Source organism: Phaethon lepturus, unplaced genomic scaffold (assembly GCF_000687285.1).
Source record: "Phaethon lepturus isolate BGI_N335 unplaced genomic scaffold, ASM68728v1 scaffold27573, whole genome shotgun sequence".
In the NCBI taxonomy this organism is placed as follows: domain Eukaryota; kingdom Metazoa; phylum Chordata; class Aves; order Phaethontiformes; family Phaethontidae; genus Phaethon; species Phaethon lepturus.
The window spans coordinates 7,827-25,642 of NW_010531698.1; the positions used below are offsets into that span (position 1 = coordinate 7,827).

The window sequence follows — 17,816 nt, forward strand, 5'->3', positions numbered from 1 at the left end:
GGTTGTGCTGCATGCTAGCAGTCTTTAAACCTGCAGTAAACAGAAGTTTGTTCCAGTGAAACAAATATATTAATTTCCAGTAGTAAATATTTCTCTATACTACAGCCCATAGGTCCAAGTTGCTATACCCACATACACACTGCACTCCTGTCCTTTATAAAATAAGTTTTAATTATTTTTTAGCCCTTCTCTCAGTTAAAAAAAAAAAAAATAATTTAAAGTTATGCTTATTGACTATTCTGGATTAACTACTCACTGACACAAGTGTAACTCCATGGGGTCTCTCCCACCTTTAGTTCTTCCACTCTAGCCTGAGGCATACCACCACTCTCAATCTCACATTGAGTTGTGATGATTTAAAAAAAAAAAACAAAAAACCAAACCAACCCTCAAGCTTTTATAGGGATAATAATCTTAGAGAGGTGAAATCATTCTGTTGCTTGTTCTTTTTAAAATTGCAAAGAAAAGGCAAAACTCTCGTCGTTGATTCTGTATCCTTCAGAGATGGCAGTGCCAATTCTAGTGTCTGGAAGAGTGGCTAATTCAAACATCATCTTTTGGTCGTTTGGGTTTATACAACTAGTGGTTCCCAACACTGCGTTGACTTTTCTTCGTTGACTGTGTTGACAACAACATGGTCACGATCGTATTGTGCACCCCCTGTAAAGAAAAATTTCAGAAAGTGTAGATTGCATTTGAAGTAAAAGACATGTACTCTACGTTTCAGGGCAACTCTAGTAAGTGCTGGTGCAGACAGTTTCTCTTCTCCCCAAGGCACTGAAAAGACAAACTCATTTTAATCACTGCTTGCTTTTGGAATTAATTTTGAAACAAGGGAGCCTGCCTGCTCTTCTCCACCCCTTCAAGAATTCAGTACCTCAGCTTTTTCAGCCTGGATGGAAAAGGAAGGAAACACTGCAATACAGTCAGGTGTAGCTCCTTTAAGACTGCCACTTCCCAAAAGTTAAACTTGGGTGTTTAGTTTCCCCTCAACAGTTGTCACTTTGCTCTAAAGATGTTTATACAATGAAAGAAGTCCTGCTGCTAACAGACAATATGAGCATGATCACGCCAGGGGCAAGGTCTGGTACTCATTTACTCTCTTAACTTTACAGTCCTGTATTTTGAGCAGCTGCATCACGATTTGCCATACACAGAATATCGCCCAATGTTCAGCTGTTTCCACTGGCAGCTGAACATACCTGAATGCAAAACCTTAGAGGGGCTTCATTTACTCACGTGATGCAACGCCAAACACGTTCCCATAGAAGAGCACCATTAGTACTCTGACTTAAGAAACTCAAAAGCGAAGAAACGTTCGACTAGAGCTGAAAGTCAGAACTGACATTTTTTTTCTCAGGTTCAGGACATACTGCAGAAGCGTAGGAGACGTGCATCTCATGTAGGACAACTCGCCTGCAACAGCAGGTAGTATTCCCACTGGAAGCAGCTATCTGAGCCAGCCATTTATACAGAGCACCAGGACACTCCTATGGACACCACCTTTTCCTTCTGCACCCCTCTAGCCTCTCCCTCCCCGAATGAGCAAAAGACAAGCTTGGCAGCTGAAAGCTTGTGATGAGTGCAACAAATATGGGTTCTAGCAGATCTCAGAAAGGAATATCCTAGGCACCTGGAGTCCTGCATGGGCAGGCACATTTCAAAGCAGCTCCTTTGTACTGAGGAAATGCCATCTCAAGCACCTTAGCTGTTCTCTGCTTTGGGAATTTGAGGGAGGCTTTCTGGTGCCAAATGAAAAAGGTGTCTGAGAAGGGTAACACCAACATGATTTCTCTCCTTGCCATCACCAGGCAATTACTAAAAAGCAGTAGAGATACACAGCAGAAATATTTGTGAAGTTCTTCAGAAAGAGGGGGGAGAAAGAAGGGAATACCAGATCAAATACTCCCACAGGAAAAAAACCCAAAAAATGACATTAGCTGCATAGTTCAGTTACCAGTGCAAGCGCAAAAAGTATTTTGTAAACAACATCTGATAGAATGTAAACATGCCATAATGGGAAAAGATGGGATTTCTTTCAGTGGAACAAGAGACTATTTACTTTGATAGAGTAATGCTCTGGACAAAGCTTTGTGCTATGCCAGTACATCCACAAGGTGGCATTGGTAACTGCTCAGCTGAACAGTTCATTAATGCTCAAGTTGCGGTCAAGAACGGATCAGCAGAATTAGCAGAAACAGGTAATGTTCCTACTAGGCTTTCTCAAATAAAAGCTAGATGTACCTACTCTTTCATATTTACCATACACACCACACCTATCCATTGTGAATTATAAATTCAGAATAAATTCAATTATAAATGCAGAATATATAATTGCTTTTAACATCATTAACTGAAGACAAGGCAGCGTAACAGTATTTCTGTTTGTTTGGTGCAACCTGGAATTGACTTTAGAAAAAGGTATGCAGGGTCATTGTAACTAAAGACTCTCCCTTGACCTGGAGTCTTTTTGATAAGTTTCTAATTAATCATCACTAGCTTTTTATGGCAGTGAAAAGAATTTGTGACTATTTGTGCCAGTGTTGTATTATGGTCAGACATTCAATAACTCTTTTCTCACAGTTCCAATAGTCCTCTACATTTTAGTTCTAAAGTACTGACTGTTGACGCTGATATTTTTCTTTTTTTTTTAATTGCCGTAATTAATGTCACAGCACCAATGTAAAATTAATTTTAAAACAGCTAAAAAAATTAGCATCTGTAGAAAATGATTACTCCTCCCACCTGAAAAAGCAGAGTTATGTAAGGACATCTGATTATGCTAATTCTGCTAATAATTCAGTTTGTTGCTTTTTCAGACCTTCAATGAAACTATGAAAACAAAGTTCAGAAACAGTATCTACATGCAGCAAATTGCTGTGACAAAAGCAACTGTAAAACACTCATCAAGTGTGCACAGACCATATGCTGCTATGGCAGAATCTCATGTTTGTAATAAAAGTAGAGCCATTAATAAACAGATGAAAAAGTTTTTTATATCTAATCACATCAGTGTGCAAGCCTGCCTTTGCTTTCCTAATATCCTTTGGCTATTGCATCTACAACTACTATGTAAGAAAATTCGCTCTATACAAATTAAAGTTAATAAGAAGCTAGGTTTTTCTTGCTTCAGCATTTTCAATAATTATATTCGCATCATCCAGTGCCACATAAAATTAACTGAGGATATCTACAGTGAGTGGACACTGGGAATACAAGATAAGCAAGTACTGTGACTTAACTACACTCTATGTAGGAAAAATTAAATTAAGTCCTAGGGCCTGTATAATTCAGGAGGTCAGACTAGCTAATCGGGTCTTTTTTGATTCTAGATTAAAGTAACTATAACACCATCCTTAATTTATAGGCACGTTTAGTACCTATCCCACTGTAAATACCATGTAATTACGACACAATGTAATAAGATAACACATTTGCTTACCTTTGATATCTAAAACCAGCTTGGGTTTCATCTTGCTATAAATCCTGCCATCGGGACTAATATGCCAATATTGTTTGTCTTCATTCCGCTCAAATGACAGACCGAGTTTAGAGCCAGGAGTTATAAGATTTCCAACAATTGTCAAGCAGCAATCTTCTGCCATCTGTATCATCAGAAGGGCAACAGCAATTATTCAAAAGGCCTTAGTTCTAGTATCCACTGGTTTTTAATAAGATAGGAGAGACGTCAGCAGGTAAGAATGGAATCTAGGAACTACTTTCCCTAAAGGAATGTATTTTTGCCCCAAACTCAAGACTACTTATTTTTCTTTTGTTCCCGTTTCTGCTGACACCCTCCACTACATAAAAGCATTAAAATAACCACGCTGTATCAGCTCAAAAGGTGCAATTAGCACCTGCCTCTAGCAGTGGCCAATAACAGATGCCACGGAAGATTACATTCACTCTGCTCTTGTATGCAGTGCGTTCCTGGCAATCCCTCCCAGGCGACAGCATTTTCCAGCCCAGAGACTTTTCCATGCAGAGCTGGTACCTTTAATACTTGGATGGTTTCTGTCCCGTATGTGAATTTGTTAGCCACTACCCACTGAGATCAATGTAACCCTTTCACATGAACACCCTTCTGTATCATAACCCTTCTGTGGCTAGCAGTTCCGAATCTTAACGACGACTATTAAAAAAAAAAATTGATAGGCAACTACTAGTTTTATTTGATGCTCTCCTCACCCCCTTCACCTCCCTTATTTTAAGGGCTGTCTCGTCCACACTATGTTTGCAGAGACTTCAATCATATTGTCCCTCAAGCTGCTCCCTTTGCAGGCTAAAAAGTCCTAGCTATTTCATCTCTTCCTCGCCTAGAAACCCTCCATCTCCTCTGTGCATCCATTTTTTGTTCTTTACTTGCTTCTAGAACTGCAATAACCTTTTGAGATAAAGAACATAACTGCACAGTATCGAGTGTATGAATTCTACAGTGTATCACAGTAATATTTTCTTCTTTGTTCTATATTCTTTAGAATTTCTAGTCATTTGTATTGCTTGATTTCAAAACTCTGCAAAAGTCTTTATGATTAAAAAAAGAACTGGCAAAAATCAAGCTTACTTGAAAAGAATATTAAGGCTCTATTAGTTGTACATGACAGTTAATTATTCTGTGTGAACAGTGATTTTCAACAGATCACCATAACTTGCAACTTCTGAATGGACTTCAGTGGCAGATTAAACACCCATCTGCCATTGTGGATATGGCCATGAATTATTAAATACACAGTTTTGAAAAAGTAGCGCTTCTTACCATCTCAGTCTAGAATTGAATTAGTTCTGCAGTTACAAAATTCTCATCTGTAGCTAAAAATGTGCTCTAGTGGGACTTGGAAGACTCAGAGCTACACATTAGGTCCACTACACCACTACTTCACCCATCTCCAAGAAACTCATGAAGAGTGAGGAGACCTGAATTCATAGCTGCTATTCGTATCTATTTCTGACAAAATGAGCAGAATGACTTTTATAACCTGCTTAGTGGTTATCTCATTTATCTAAAAGAGCGCTTCCTTGAAAACTTCAGGCATAACTCAAGATACCATGACTCAGTCAGTGAGATGACCTAAGCTTACAGGAAGAACGGCACAAGTTCTTCCAATGATCCATGTCTGCCTGTGTGCACATACCTTCCGCCCCATGAGCTTAATTTTCTTTTTAAAACGTGGTGAAAAACAATTTTTTGTGCAAAACACATTTACTGCCACTCAAGAGAAAGATGGCAGAGCTCTGCAAGAGTTCAGTCATTCAAGATCAATGTTGCCAGCTTGCACTCTGCACTAGGCTCCCTGATTGCACGAGCTGTGTATTTTCTATATACAGAAAAACTCCTATATGAGATATACAGAGGTGGGGACAAAAACCAAAAGCATTTATCCAAACCCATACAATACAACACACCGTCTTGATATGAATACCTTCAGTGAACTGTTTGAGAGGCACTGTCAAGAGAGAAGTCTTTTGTATGCAATATTAAAGCTTTTAGCTTACTTGGCATCATTTTGCTGTCTGCATAAATCCCTTCTACTACTGCATTGTGTCCTGTAAACATGCCCAAACAATGCATTAGCTTATTAACAGTAAGATTCTTCCCTCCAGCATAGATGACATAGTTATAAATGGCTCCTTTGAAGTTATACAGTCCTATAGAAAAAGTTCACATGATTCTTTGCAGTCAAGCTGTTTAACAGTATTAAAGTAACTTAATTTTCTTTGGCCAGCATCCCTACCTAAGACTGTTCATGCTTAAACATTATGAACCGTGCATACCTCTGCTCACCTCAATGACAATTCACACATGATTAGTTTTATGGACTGTGAGAAAAGTAGGACTTCATTTGGAAACTTTTACTGAGGAATGGAAAAGGGATAAATTTGACAAGTATAGGGATAACCAGAAAACAAACAAACAACCCCCCCCAAAAAACCCAAAAGAGTAGGACTTGATCTTTAAGCTTGCCTGAATGCAGAAGAGGTTATAACCTACATTATACTAACTGACCTACCGCAAGGAATGCGTAGTTCAAAATACTATCAGGAAGGGTCTGCATTTTAAAAGGTCTCTTTCACTGTGGAGAAAGCGGGCGTGGAAGTGGAAGTTGCTCATGAACAGCAAGACAATGATCTTCTGGTGTTGATCGTACTTATGAGGTTACTATTCTTTAGGGGAAAAGTAAATCATAACTAAAATGTCTCAAAATTTCAATTACATCAAGAAGGTATTATAGAACTAGTTTGTATCACCTGAAAAAGCCAGAGTTCAATTTAACAAGGGGAAAAAAAACACCTACAAAAATATTATATTACAGCTGAAATGGAATAAGATGTTACAGTACAAGTTCAATTCAGAAAGCCCTACTACTGGAGCAGAAAAGAGAAAATTCACATTGAACTTGAACCTCACCCGGCACCTTATGAATCCATCCTGATAAACCCAGATTTGATCATCTGAGTCTGTGTCTTCTGCAACTTGTATTCTGAGAAGATTCAAATTGTCTAAGTTTCCATCAGCTGACATGAATTTTCCTGTTTCCTTGTTTCGAAGCCTGAAGTACACACGTTTCTGCAGAAAACAACAGAACTCTTTAAACACAGTCTCAGCACAGAACACGTCCTGATCTGGATAACTTCAGAGCAATTACTGATCGTTGCCGAACCACGTGCCTCCCTCTTTCTTTCAGAAGGCTTAACTTTTCTATTTTAGAATTTCATTCCAAAGTCCACAGATGTGTACGAGAAGCCACCCTTTGAGAACCTGCATGCAGAATGCAGGGTTTTAGGCCTTCCTATGAGATCAGCACACTGTGGAAAGCGAAGCATTTTTAATTCAGAGAAGCACTAACTCTCTCTTGCTAACTTCTTGGATAGATGCTCTTAGCTTTCATTAAGGGTGCACTTGTGCAGTGCTGCTTATTTCACTGGCAGCAAGTATGACACTGCACATTCATGCTGCAGCTTGTTACACATTGCTGTTTAGACAAGCTCTCAGCCAGGGCAGTCAAAATGCATTATTCCTAACTCTGCTTACGGCTATACAAAGCCAACGCTCTGACAGCAAGCAAATGCATTTCATTACAGGTACAAGTGATCTGTGAATTTGAAAAAATTGTTTCCTCGATAAAATATGGCTCAGCAAGAACCTCAAATGTTAAAACTCACAGGACTGCTCTAGCATTGGACCAGATCATCATGGTCCTTATTTAGAGAACAAAATGAAAAGGATACCACAAGAGTAAGTTTTGCATTAGATTTGAAAATTACTCTGCCAAGTAATAAGTGGGGAAGGACCCTCTCCCCCTAAACCAACACAAAATCACTACTAATTTAAGTATCTGATTTTGCTGACCGGTTTTTTTGTTGTTCCAAAAATAATGCAGATAGTAGAGACAGTACGCCAGTGACCAGTTTGGGTGCTAATTATAAAACAACTGAAAATAACTTATATATAGTAGTTATAGCCATTATTTGTGGAAATAATTTAGCCAATCCTTATATGCTGTCATCTATACTTTGGTTTAAAGTATGTTTAATGAACAGTTTAAGCAGTAGAACTGCAAAGCCATGTAGCATAACCAAATAGCTTTCATTACAAGCAAAACAGTAGAGCTATTTCTTTACACAACTGCCACTGCTGAAGCTTGTGACATGCATCAAGACTGTAACATTGCTTTCAACTCTACTGTATCCCCCCAGCCCCATGACAAAATATAAATTAGCACTTGACAATCTCATGTGAGAGCCTACTCACCTGCAGTAAAGGTCTCAGAGAACCAATCTGACAATAACCACTCGCTTTATACCAATCTGGAATTTCATTCGGTGATAACAACATCTGACGTCCCCTGTAATTACTATGTTCATAAATTATCCATCTATAAGAAGAAAAAAAAAACAGACAGAATGCTTTTACTGACAAATCCTGCGTTGGAATCAGTAAACGGGCTTAATAGACATCTGTCCCACAAAGTAGTGGCGTTTAGCTTTGGGAAAGTCAATGACCTTCTTTTTAACAGGTCTTCAAAAATAATAAAATCACATCCTGATTAAGATGAGTACAATGGAGATCACATTTTAAAGCACTGTTATTTAAAAATTACAAGCTGAATGAGACAAAGCATTTTCTTGCCTTAAAGGGAGAACTCAATTTTTAAATATCATCTGTTTTCAGGAGGTAATGTGACTCCTCAAGGAACATATATGTATATGCTACATGTGCTGTATATGCTAGATTGCTGCATGTGCGTATCTTAATTTGGACAGGCCTGACCCATATGGGAAAGAACTACTAGGGATGCAGATTGCAACGAGCAAATACTGGAACTGCAACAGGGTGAAGTTCTCTAGGGTATTTTGATAGAGGTTTTATTTCAGAAGACCTTTCTTCTTTCCAAATACCTGGAAGGGGGTGGGGGTGGGGGGAAAGAGAGAAAGAGAAAAAGCATATAGGAAAAATTTTGGTTTGCATTCCCTAGCAGACATCCAACCACGCTTTCAATCACATTGAGAGCAACCTGTCAGAACCTGACTTTTGCTTCTCTATTGGCACAGGCAGTGAATTACACTTTGAAATAGGCTGAAATACAGTGCAATTTGTTGAGTTTTCTCACACTGATTTGCTGGGACTGTCCAATAGCCATAGATTTCCGAGTACATGAACACTCAGCACACAGATTTTCCTGTTACCTGCTTTCCTCTGACTGATTTGTCAGTAGACATCTATATCCAGAAGCAGCACACTCACCTGAATTTTGGTGCTTTTTCACAGCCTAATACACATCTATCCCTAGGTATGAAATTAGGAGTATTATAAACAGATGTGTCTTAGCAAAGGAAAAGAAGATGAAAACCCCTTGAATAAGGGAGGCAGTAGGGGCACGGACGCTCTGAAACCTGTATTTTGACACATTTCAGCAGCTGACACTGCTATAATGAAATCAGAATTTTCATATCATGCTCTATACCTTTCCAGTGATCAACCAGGAAAAAAAAAAGTATATTCATCAGACAGCAAACACGCACAATTCACAACTCCAGTACCTGGAATCACGCTACCCATGTTCTTGGCAAAGAAGTAAGCTCATGTTTGACTTCATGTTATTTCACATTATGGAAAGTGAGAATCAACTATATTGTGGTTATGGTGAAAGATACTGAAATCTCAGGAGACTTAGGAATATGGAGCATGTACCTTTTCTTATGACATTTATGTTTCAAACTTCAGTTCAATGTGCTAAGGAAACCCTTTGACCAGCTTATCCAGATGGGGAAAATGGTTTGCTCTACAGATTTGGTCCCAGGTATCCACTTGAGGGCAGTCTTAAGCTATCCGACAGCATCTCTCTAGCACACACCTTGGAAATTTACCTCTTCTAAAGAACACATTTAAATGCAAAGCAACAGTAGCATGGATCTTTTGTTAAAAAAAAAAAAAGCTCACATTCTTCAAGTTGGAAAAAAACCTGAACATATACTTGGGTCAAGTATCTTGGAAGTAGAGGTTGACAACAGGAAAAACACAGAAAGAGAAATTTAACAGATCTGCTGGAACACTGGAATAAGATGGTACAGTAGTTTTCAAATGCTTCCAGGCAGTTTTTAAACTTCACCACATACTATTTTTTTACATGATCTTCACAAGTAAATTTAGAGAACACAACTGCTTAAAAATAGTTAATGAATTTAACCGCTAGATTTACAACCAAGAGTCTGACCCAATTTCTGAAGTAAAAGGGATTATTACTAATGCCAAAAGGGGCCAGATCATGATCTGATTGTACCAGTGTCCATAGCATCTAGGTAGAAGCATGAAAGTGAAGACTTATGACAACATTTTGAACTTACAACCCAAAACACAGATCACAAACTGAACATGGGGTTTTTTTTATGATTGAGAACTAAACCAAGAGCACAGAAGTTAGTTTTAAGGATGCTATGCAAGCTGGCTTTTATAATACGGCATGAGAGAAGACACTAGTTTCCTTGTGAGCTTTAGTCAGATTCATTTCAACTTCTAGCACAGGGCACCAGTCAGTGATAACGTGCTGTTCAAACAGAATGTGAAAAGGTTCTGTAAGAAACTGCATTAATGCACTGCACACATTATGATATTCTAATCTTATACTCTTTTGCTTCTAACACCTGTAATTTTTCTGCTGAGTAAGTATATCATTCTAAAGAATCAAAAAGCAACTTTAAACTTACACGCCGCCAAGGACTTGAATTGAAGCTATTCGAGGATTATATCCCAGGAACTGGAGATTTAAGATTTCTGTACTGAATTCGATTTTCTTTCCTTGGAAACCCACCTTTTCAAAAAGAGCTATGCACGGCTCAGACAGCTCCTGCAAGAGGAAGACGAGCACTTTTACAGGATGTTAGAACTCCAGATGGTGACTGTGAACACCATTACTCCACACAGCCCATTTATTTCAGAGGCTCTTTCTTGATTGTTTAAGAACAAAGACCCCAAATAATGTTCTTGCTCTGCAACAGGTTACTTAAAAAAAGTAATAAAATGCTCTTATACAAAACACAAAAGGGATCTTCCTGCATTGACCATAAGACTTCCTTATCTTAAGGCACATACAAAATGTCTCTGTGGTTGATTCTTGCAAATATCTTAAGTATGCTTTAAAATAATTTTAATTAATGCCATATCCCTCTTCCGTTGCATTAAACCTCACACATTGTAGGAATTTTCATCTTCAGACCTGAACACCCAGTAACATAATGTTGATTTCTACAGCTTCAAATGATGACAGCCTTGTCAGCACTGCTGATCATTTACTGCTCTCATTTTTAACTCCTATAGTAGGTTATGGCAACATCAATCTCTGACTAGACAAAAACTTCACGATTCATACTTCTGAGATGAAATTTATGACTCAAGGAAAAACTGTAACATCTGAATCCTCCAAATTGCTGTGGGGAAATGATTCTTCTCCCTCTACCAAAACACTTCTGGTCTCAAAAGGGATTCTGCCCACATGAAGCTCCCTGCATCACTGAATCCATTTTAAATGTCTTCTGGAAAACAAACCTTGGACTCTTTTCTGTGTGGCAAGGTATTTGTAGTGGACTGGAAATAACCTCTCACAATTAAGGCCTCTCCCTGGAAGCTGGGAGGTAATGGTTTGAAATCCCTCAGGGTAAAGTCAATTAAGACCAAGTGTCCTGGTGTTAAACAGTTTACGCTCATAGATAGAAATGACTCTGCCACTCCCTTTCTTGCAAGTCTTCCAGCAACGGCCGCATAAAACTAACGCCATAGCCAGAAGAGCTCCTTCCTGCTGGCATGTGCTCGGCATGCTTGAAACACATCAACTGGATCGGGAACGCCCGACATGACGCGAAGTCTCGACAGACTCCCATCTGGCCTCAGGCATGGAAACAGGCCCTCCAAGGCAGAGGTGGCTCCGTACACACATGGCAGCAGATATCCGTGCTTCCGTGTGACTTTGTTAGGCAAGACCTCATGTCTACCAATTTCTAGACAGTGCTTAAATTCCTCTTTAATCTTCCTTTAGATGTTTAAGGGCCCAGATGACAATGTTGCGTGAGCATCACCATTATCTCCACAGCAGTCCAAGTTACCGCACAGCAGCTGAGCTGTGCTTCCTGATGGCACGCACCCTGCTAGGCTGTGGAAAGCGCCAGGAGAGGCCTTTCAGCTTACTCAAAAATCAGAGTGCACTCATCCCCACCATGAAAGGTTAATACCAGTTAGGCTGTTATGTGTCTTCATGGGTAAAAAGCCCAACAGGAACAGTCCCCGTGTCTCTAACCCCTCAGCCCATTCACAGAGCTGCACTCTGAGACACACAACTGGTCAGGCAGCAGCCCTCGAGCCATATGCAATGCTTCAGAAATAATTTACTTACAAAGAAAACACACAGATAGAAAAGGAAATCCTCTAATTTTCTGCCACACCTTCCACTGTGGGCATTCTTTAGATTCAGCAGCAACACTGTTATATAAAATGCTCCCCACAGAGAAAACTGCAAGGTCAGCTCACAAGTTTTCTTTCAGTAGTTCCCATGTACTGCACTGTACAAAGCTGGTGCTCCTGTGTATCTACATTTAGTTATTTCACAGAGTTGCTCATTAAAAGGAAGTATTTTCAGCATGACTGTTCAAACATGAACCACATTCACGGTTGTTTTTGTAGTATGTTCAGGAAAAAAAATGTAGCAAATTCAAGAAGGAAAAATGCTATTTTCTATCTACAGCACAACCATGTGGACTGTGCAAAGCAAGCACGAACAAGCAAAGATACAGTGGTATGAAAAATCGAAAAACCTTCAGCATATGAGCAAAAGCCCTTTTGACTTTCACTTCCAAGTTTATCAAACATTCATTTCCTTTTTTTATCACCCCTTAGAAATGGATCCCTGCAAAGGGGAATTAAACTAGGTAAGTATAGTAACGTGACATACTAAAATAGCAAAGGTGCTTCTTGTATAGAAATGTCACAGAAAGATCAAGAGGAAAGTTATGGGAACAGCAGATGGTGGGGAGGAATTAGATTGGCACTGCTAAAAAAGAACAGTCCCAAAATAAATCTGACAGGTGAAACCAGTATCTAGAATAATAAGGTTTTGTAAAATTATGAAAAATGAATAGTATAATATGATAATTTCCACCTAACTTCATATTCTCTGTCTTCTGGTTTGCTAATAAACCGCTGAGCAAAGCAACCCATTTTCCTCTTCTCCACAAGTAGGAAGCCTCTGAAGGAGGCAGCAGCAGCACATGACTTCGCAGACAGATGCAGCTCCATGCTGCTGTCTGAAGTGTGACAAATTATAGGGCTAGAACAAGTTTCAGAAGTTACAAGAACTTAAAGAGGCACAGAACTGGCATTTGGCTGTTTTAACACAACAGTCTCTGTCACAAATAATAAATCTTCCACAAGCAAACTGATCCTTCCAGCTTGAAACAAGCATTTTGAACCCAAGAACTTGATACTGTCATGTACAAAAGAACCTATTTTGATTCACAGAGGTGTCCCACAAAGCTTGGCTAGAAACACTTCTATTGTTTTTAATAGGATCTGCCTACTGGACAGCCAAAGAGTTCAGAAGGCAGACATAGTTGCTGCAGATGTTTGTTTACACTGTACATCAAAATGCTCCAGAGACATGAAAGAGGATGACACATTTTAGTTCTCCTTCGTCAACTGCTACAGCACTGACAGGTTACCAAAATTATAGTGCAGTGCAATAAAGTTGCCAAATTCAAAGAAGAGAGTCAATAGTGTACTCCTCCTTTTTTAAAATGAGAACCATCTCTTCATATTGCCATAAGTTCCTGGATTCTTGACCACATTTTGCTAGTAATTACTTTGATCTTAAAAGATACTTGCAGATTCCAGGAGTGATCCATCATAATGATTGGTTATAGGCTTGAGCAAACTCATTCCTTGCCACTGTTGAGTTACAAAATATGTAAATGTTTTTTCGTTTGTATCCGCCACATGTAACACCACCGTCTGATTTTGCCAAATAGCATTGGGTGTTGCTTTACTTTATCTAGAAGGGTGCATTATTTCGTGATTAACTCAAATTGCATTTCCCTGATGATAGCAATAGTGTTTTATAATTACATGTATTTCATGCAAAGTTGCTTAGTTAAGTCTGCTTTTTTAATATGCATAAAAAACAAGGTCTGCAGTACAGATATTTCTCCACACTGACATTTTCTCCTACTGACACTTCTCACAGAATCACAGAATCACAGAAACACTAGGTTGGAAAGGACCTTCAAGATCATCAAGTCCAACCATTAATCCAGCGCCACCATGTCCCCTAGACCATGTCCTGAAGCGCCACATCCACACGTTTCTTGAACACTTCCAGAGATGGCGACTCCACCACCTCCCTGGGCAGCCTGTTCCAATGCCTAATGTTCCAATGTTCTCAACCCACTCTAAGTGGTCTCTCCTACTGGGAAATAAAGAGCCTGACACATCCTTGACTCTTTTTACAGAAGTCCTTTCATAAGTTGTTATTAAGAACAATGATCCCAGGCAGCTGCTTCTGTGATGTCCACTCCTTTGCAAAAACAGCACAGAAGTCAAAAAACCTGAGTGCAGCTAGGACATTTAACTGCTACTGCATAGAAAAAAAAAAATTCCTCTGTTGTCTGTGCATCCCTAGCATTTTTACTGTTGCAAAAAAAAGGGGAGGTCAGAGTCATCAGTGTACTTTACTGTACAGTATTTCTAATAGCTTTACTTACAATATTTATAATCCGTAAAGATTTTAGAACTGCTTGGGGTGAACAACCCATCGCCGTCAGATCAGGATAAATTCCTTCTTCTAACACATACTGATTACCAGAGAATTCTTCCTGGTCATACACTATGCAGCTGCAGGAAGAAGAAGAAATTGCCTCGTAAGAATTCTGTGCAAGTAAAATGATGCTAGTGTTTCTCAGTCTTTAGCAAGAGCTACTGACAGAAACATTATTTACAATGTTTTGTCCTGACAAGCTAAAGATTGATGTGTAACCTGCAAAGCACTGCTCCCTGTAAGTCCCCATATGTGACACCACTTCAGGTGTTAGAAAGCTGGTTAGCTTTTTAAAACTTTTACCATTTTAGTGATTTTGCAATATTAATTCAGTATCACTTACCTGCCATCTAAAATTTTTGAAGACTTCACAGCAAATGAATCAATACATCTTGTGTTTTTTTCAAATATTTGGCAGTTACCCTTGAATTCAGGCTCTGAAAATAACTGGACCTTTAAAAAGTTATAAACATATTTAAAAATAATTCATTCTTCAACCTTCAGTAACATGTCTCTACCCTTACTTCCATAATTAGATTAAAACATGCTTAAAACACCCAGACTTTCTCAGTTATATATGTACTTTTGTTACCTCTTCATTGTTGCAATCCTTGTTCAAGACAGCAAGGTAACAATACCAAAAATTATTTCTAGCTGTAAATCACTCAGTAACATACAAAATAATTAAAAAACGCTAACAAAGATAGAGCCTTGGACTAACTGCTGGGGAAGATTTTAAAATTCCTACAGAATGGCCAGGATAGGCACATCTTTAGTACAGGGCCATAAACAGTTTTGGTTTAGATTATTAATCCATTTCATCTCCAAAGTACATACTGTTCCCACTAAATGAAAACTGTCTCTCAGAACTCTCATAATCTTGGCAGAGTACTCGGACAGCATGCCAACAGGCACGGTATATATTCCCAGGGTAAATGGGCTTTAAGTGCCTGTTACAGCTGTAGTTACAGTCATGTCAGTTCTTTCTCTGCTCGGAGGATAAGACAGGGTACGTCACCCAGAGTCTTTTGTCCTTGTTAAAAAGAAAAAAAATTTCTAAGCAGCTAACCTGCTAATTTGGTTAGAGGATAATTAACCCTGATCACACAGAAGTCATTCACATTATCACATGCCTACCAGCTTTATTCACTCTTAACAGAGATACGAGTGTAGGCATGTACAGCGTTCTCCAAAGAGGAACATGCTGACAAGGGATGCAGTCTGTTGACTACAAGCCATTACTTCTTCATTTCCTTAGGATAAGGTCTTAATAGGCACGTAACATATAGAAAACTTTTCATGCACATTGCTGAAAATAAGCAGCCTTGAGATTTTATTCCCTGTAGTTTATACATTATCCCTATGCAGGAGATTCCAGTGAGGCATGCTACTAACCATGAAAGCAAAATGAGACAGTTAAGACTTTTCTCTCTGGTTTTTAGTTTCATACTCACCGTTTTGACTGAAATGAAAATAAAAGTAACTTTGTACAGGGACAAACACAAAAAGGTTCAGAATTACGAAAGGATGAAAAAAGCCACCCATTAGCCTCACTGTCAAAACTATGTATTAGTACTTGCACATAGGAGACAGTCCAACATAAAAATATGTTAACTTACTGAACAGACAAGTTCTCCCTGCCATTTCCTTCTCTTAGTTATTGACAAAGATGGCATTAACTTTTAAGCACAACTCAGCAATATTTGTGAGTGAACGAGATTCCCTTAAAGTGCAACCACCATTAGCAGAACTGTTAACCAAAGAACTAGGTTCAAAAGGAATTAAGTCACAACTGTACCATGAACAACATCATCTAACTTGTAGAGCCCTCGCCTCAGCAACAGAATCCAGGTGCTTGCACCTCTGCATAGAGGGCTGTGGGCTCCAGCTCCTCAGAACAATCACCAAAACCCAGAACAGCTTACTTGCTGAACCAAAACACTGCCTGTGCCCTGAGAAAGTTCTGATGGCAGCTGCGTATTAAATCCCACCTTCCTTGGGCCTTAATGTGCCTTACTTAAGAGCTTTGGAAAACAGCCAGCCTTCACCATCAGTTCTCACTCGTTGTCTGACTCGTCAACCGTCTATGCAAATATCTGGGTGTTACACTAGACAAAAAGCCATTTATTTATACATGTTACAGACAAAACACAGTATGCTTCATACACTTAGAGAAGTATCTTACCTTGACTTTACCCCTTTCGCTTCCAACAATATCCTGCAAAAGTTTGGAGGGAAAAAGAAAAAGGGAAAAAAAATTTTAAACAATGATAAAATAACAAACATACAAAAATTACTATTAATTATTGTTTAAAGAATGTAAATAAACTGAATTTGATAGAAAAAGTCTAATTCCAAACTTCAGAGAAACTTGCAAAACTAGTATAAAATGAACTCCTTACCATAATGATGGGTTGAACTGAAGATATTTTGCAATTCTTTCCCCCCCATGCCTCAACGCTGGGATAAAGCCCTTTAGCCAGTATATACTGCTCCCCCGTAAACTCAGGATTCTCATAAGCCACCCACCTAAGAGAGACAGAAGAAGAGGGCGAAGGGTAGAAGTCACGCTACTTTTTCAAAATACAATGTGTATGTTCATTACTGTCTTAATGTAAGAACAAATAAGAAATTTCTCCTCTGAAGTGCCAAAAAGTGATGCTGTTAAAAGCCCAAAACCAAAGTTTTTCAACAAACCCAAGTATCTAATACTCTAAAACCCATGCAAATTCCACTGCCACTCATCCTACTATGTTGATATGAATCACAGTGAATTCGCTAAAGCAGACAAGTTCAAATAAATTATCTGCTGAGTATCCTAAAAGCTGTCTCCAGTAAGAATATGTCAAGACGTTTCATAATTCTATTATTTTACCTAGATCAAGTTCTTCTCTAGAAACACAGACAGATAACAGAATATAACTTTTTGGATAAAACTAATTTTCAGAGTCATCTGGGCAGTAAAGATAGGAATACTGATTTTTAATGTTGCCTGTACCTACAATTCAGTTGTGTTTAAGCAAACATACACCCTAACAGAAAGCTGAGTTGCAACAACAGGCATATATGCTAATGAGAGCAGGCTGTTCCCTGCTAGGAATCACAGACATCAGCAAGAAGGACATCCCTGAAAGTTAAGCATTAAAAACCATCACAAATTTGACCAGATTAATGTATTTAAATTCAAAGCCGTTTTTATAACCACTCAGTCAGATTGCATGCCTGGCACAGGCCACAAACTCAGATTTCTGCATCAAGCCCCTAACTTCTGTCTCAGTCAGAATGTGCCTTTTTGAAAGACACTGAACTTTTGAAATACGCACTTGAAGTATTACAAAAGCAACCAAATCACTACATATATAGCTCTCCAACGCTCAATTACCCCTGCAGCACTTTATTTCTAGTCTGAAGTATCTGCTATAAGCTAGTCTTGCTATGCATAGCCTACTACATTCAATAAACCTTCTCTTACGGCATTCTTGTATCCCTGGCTCCATGCTGAAAGCCCAGATAAAGCATTCC

The 17,816-nt window shown here is 38.8% G+C and overlaps 1 protein-coding gene across 1 annotated transcript in view; it reads right to left on the reverse strand.

The window, feature by feature from the left end:
• Positions 1-571: 571 nt before the first annotated feature.
• The window catches only part of AIM1 (absent in melanoma 1), a gene marked incomplete at its 5' end in the record, with an annotated part of 33,882 nt that continues 16,637 nt past the window's right edge, over positions 572-17,816 (reverse strand). The window contains 9 exons of the mRNA XM_010284647.1: positions 572-660; positions 3,443-3,605; positions 6,407-6,565; positions 7,751-7,874; positions 10,204-10,343; positions 14,242-14,371; positions 14,638-14,747; positions 16,480-16,512; positions 16,697-16,823. Of these exons, the coding sequence (XP_010282949.1) occupies positions 572-660; positions 3,443-3,605; positions 6,407-6,565; positions 7,751-7,874; positions 10,204-10,343; positions 14,242-14,371; positions 14,638-14,747; positions 16,480-16,512; positions 16,697-16,823 (1,075 nt within the window). The remainder of the gene's footprint in view (positions 661-3,442; positions 3,606-6,406; positions 6,566-7,750; positions 7,875-10,203; positions 10,344-14,241; positions 14,372-14,637; positions 14,748-16,479; positions 16,513-16,696; positions 16,824-17,816) is intronic.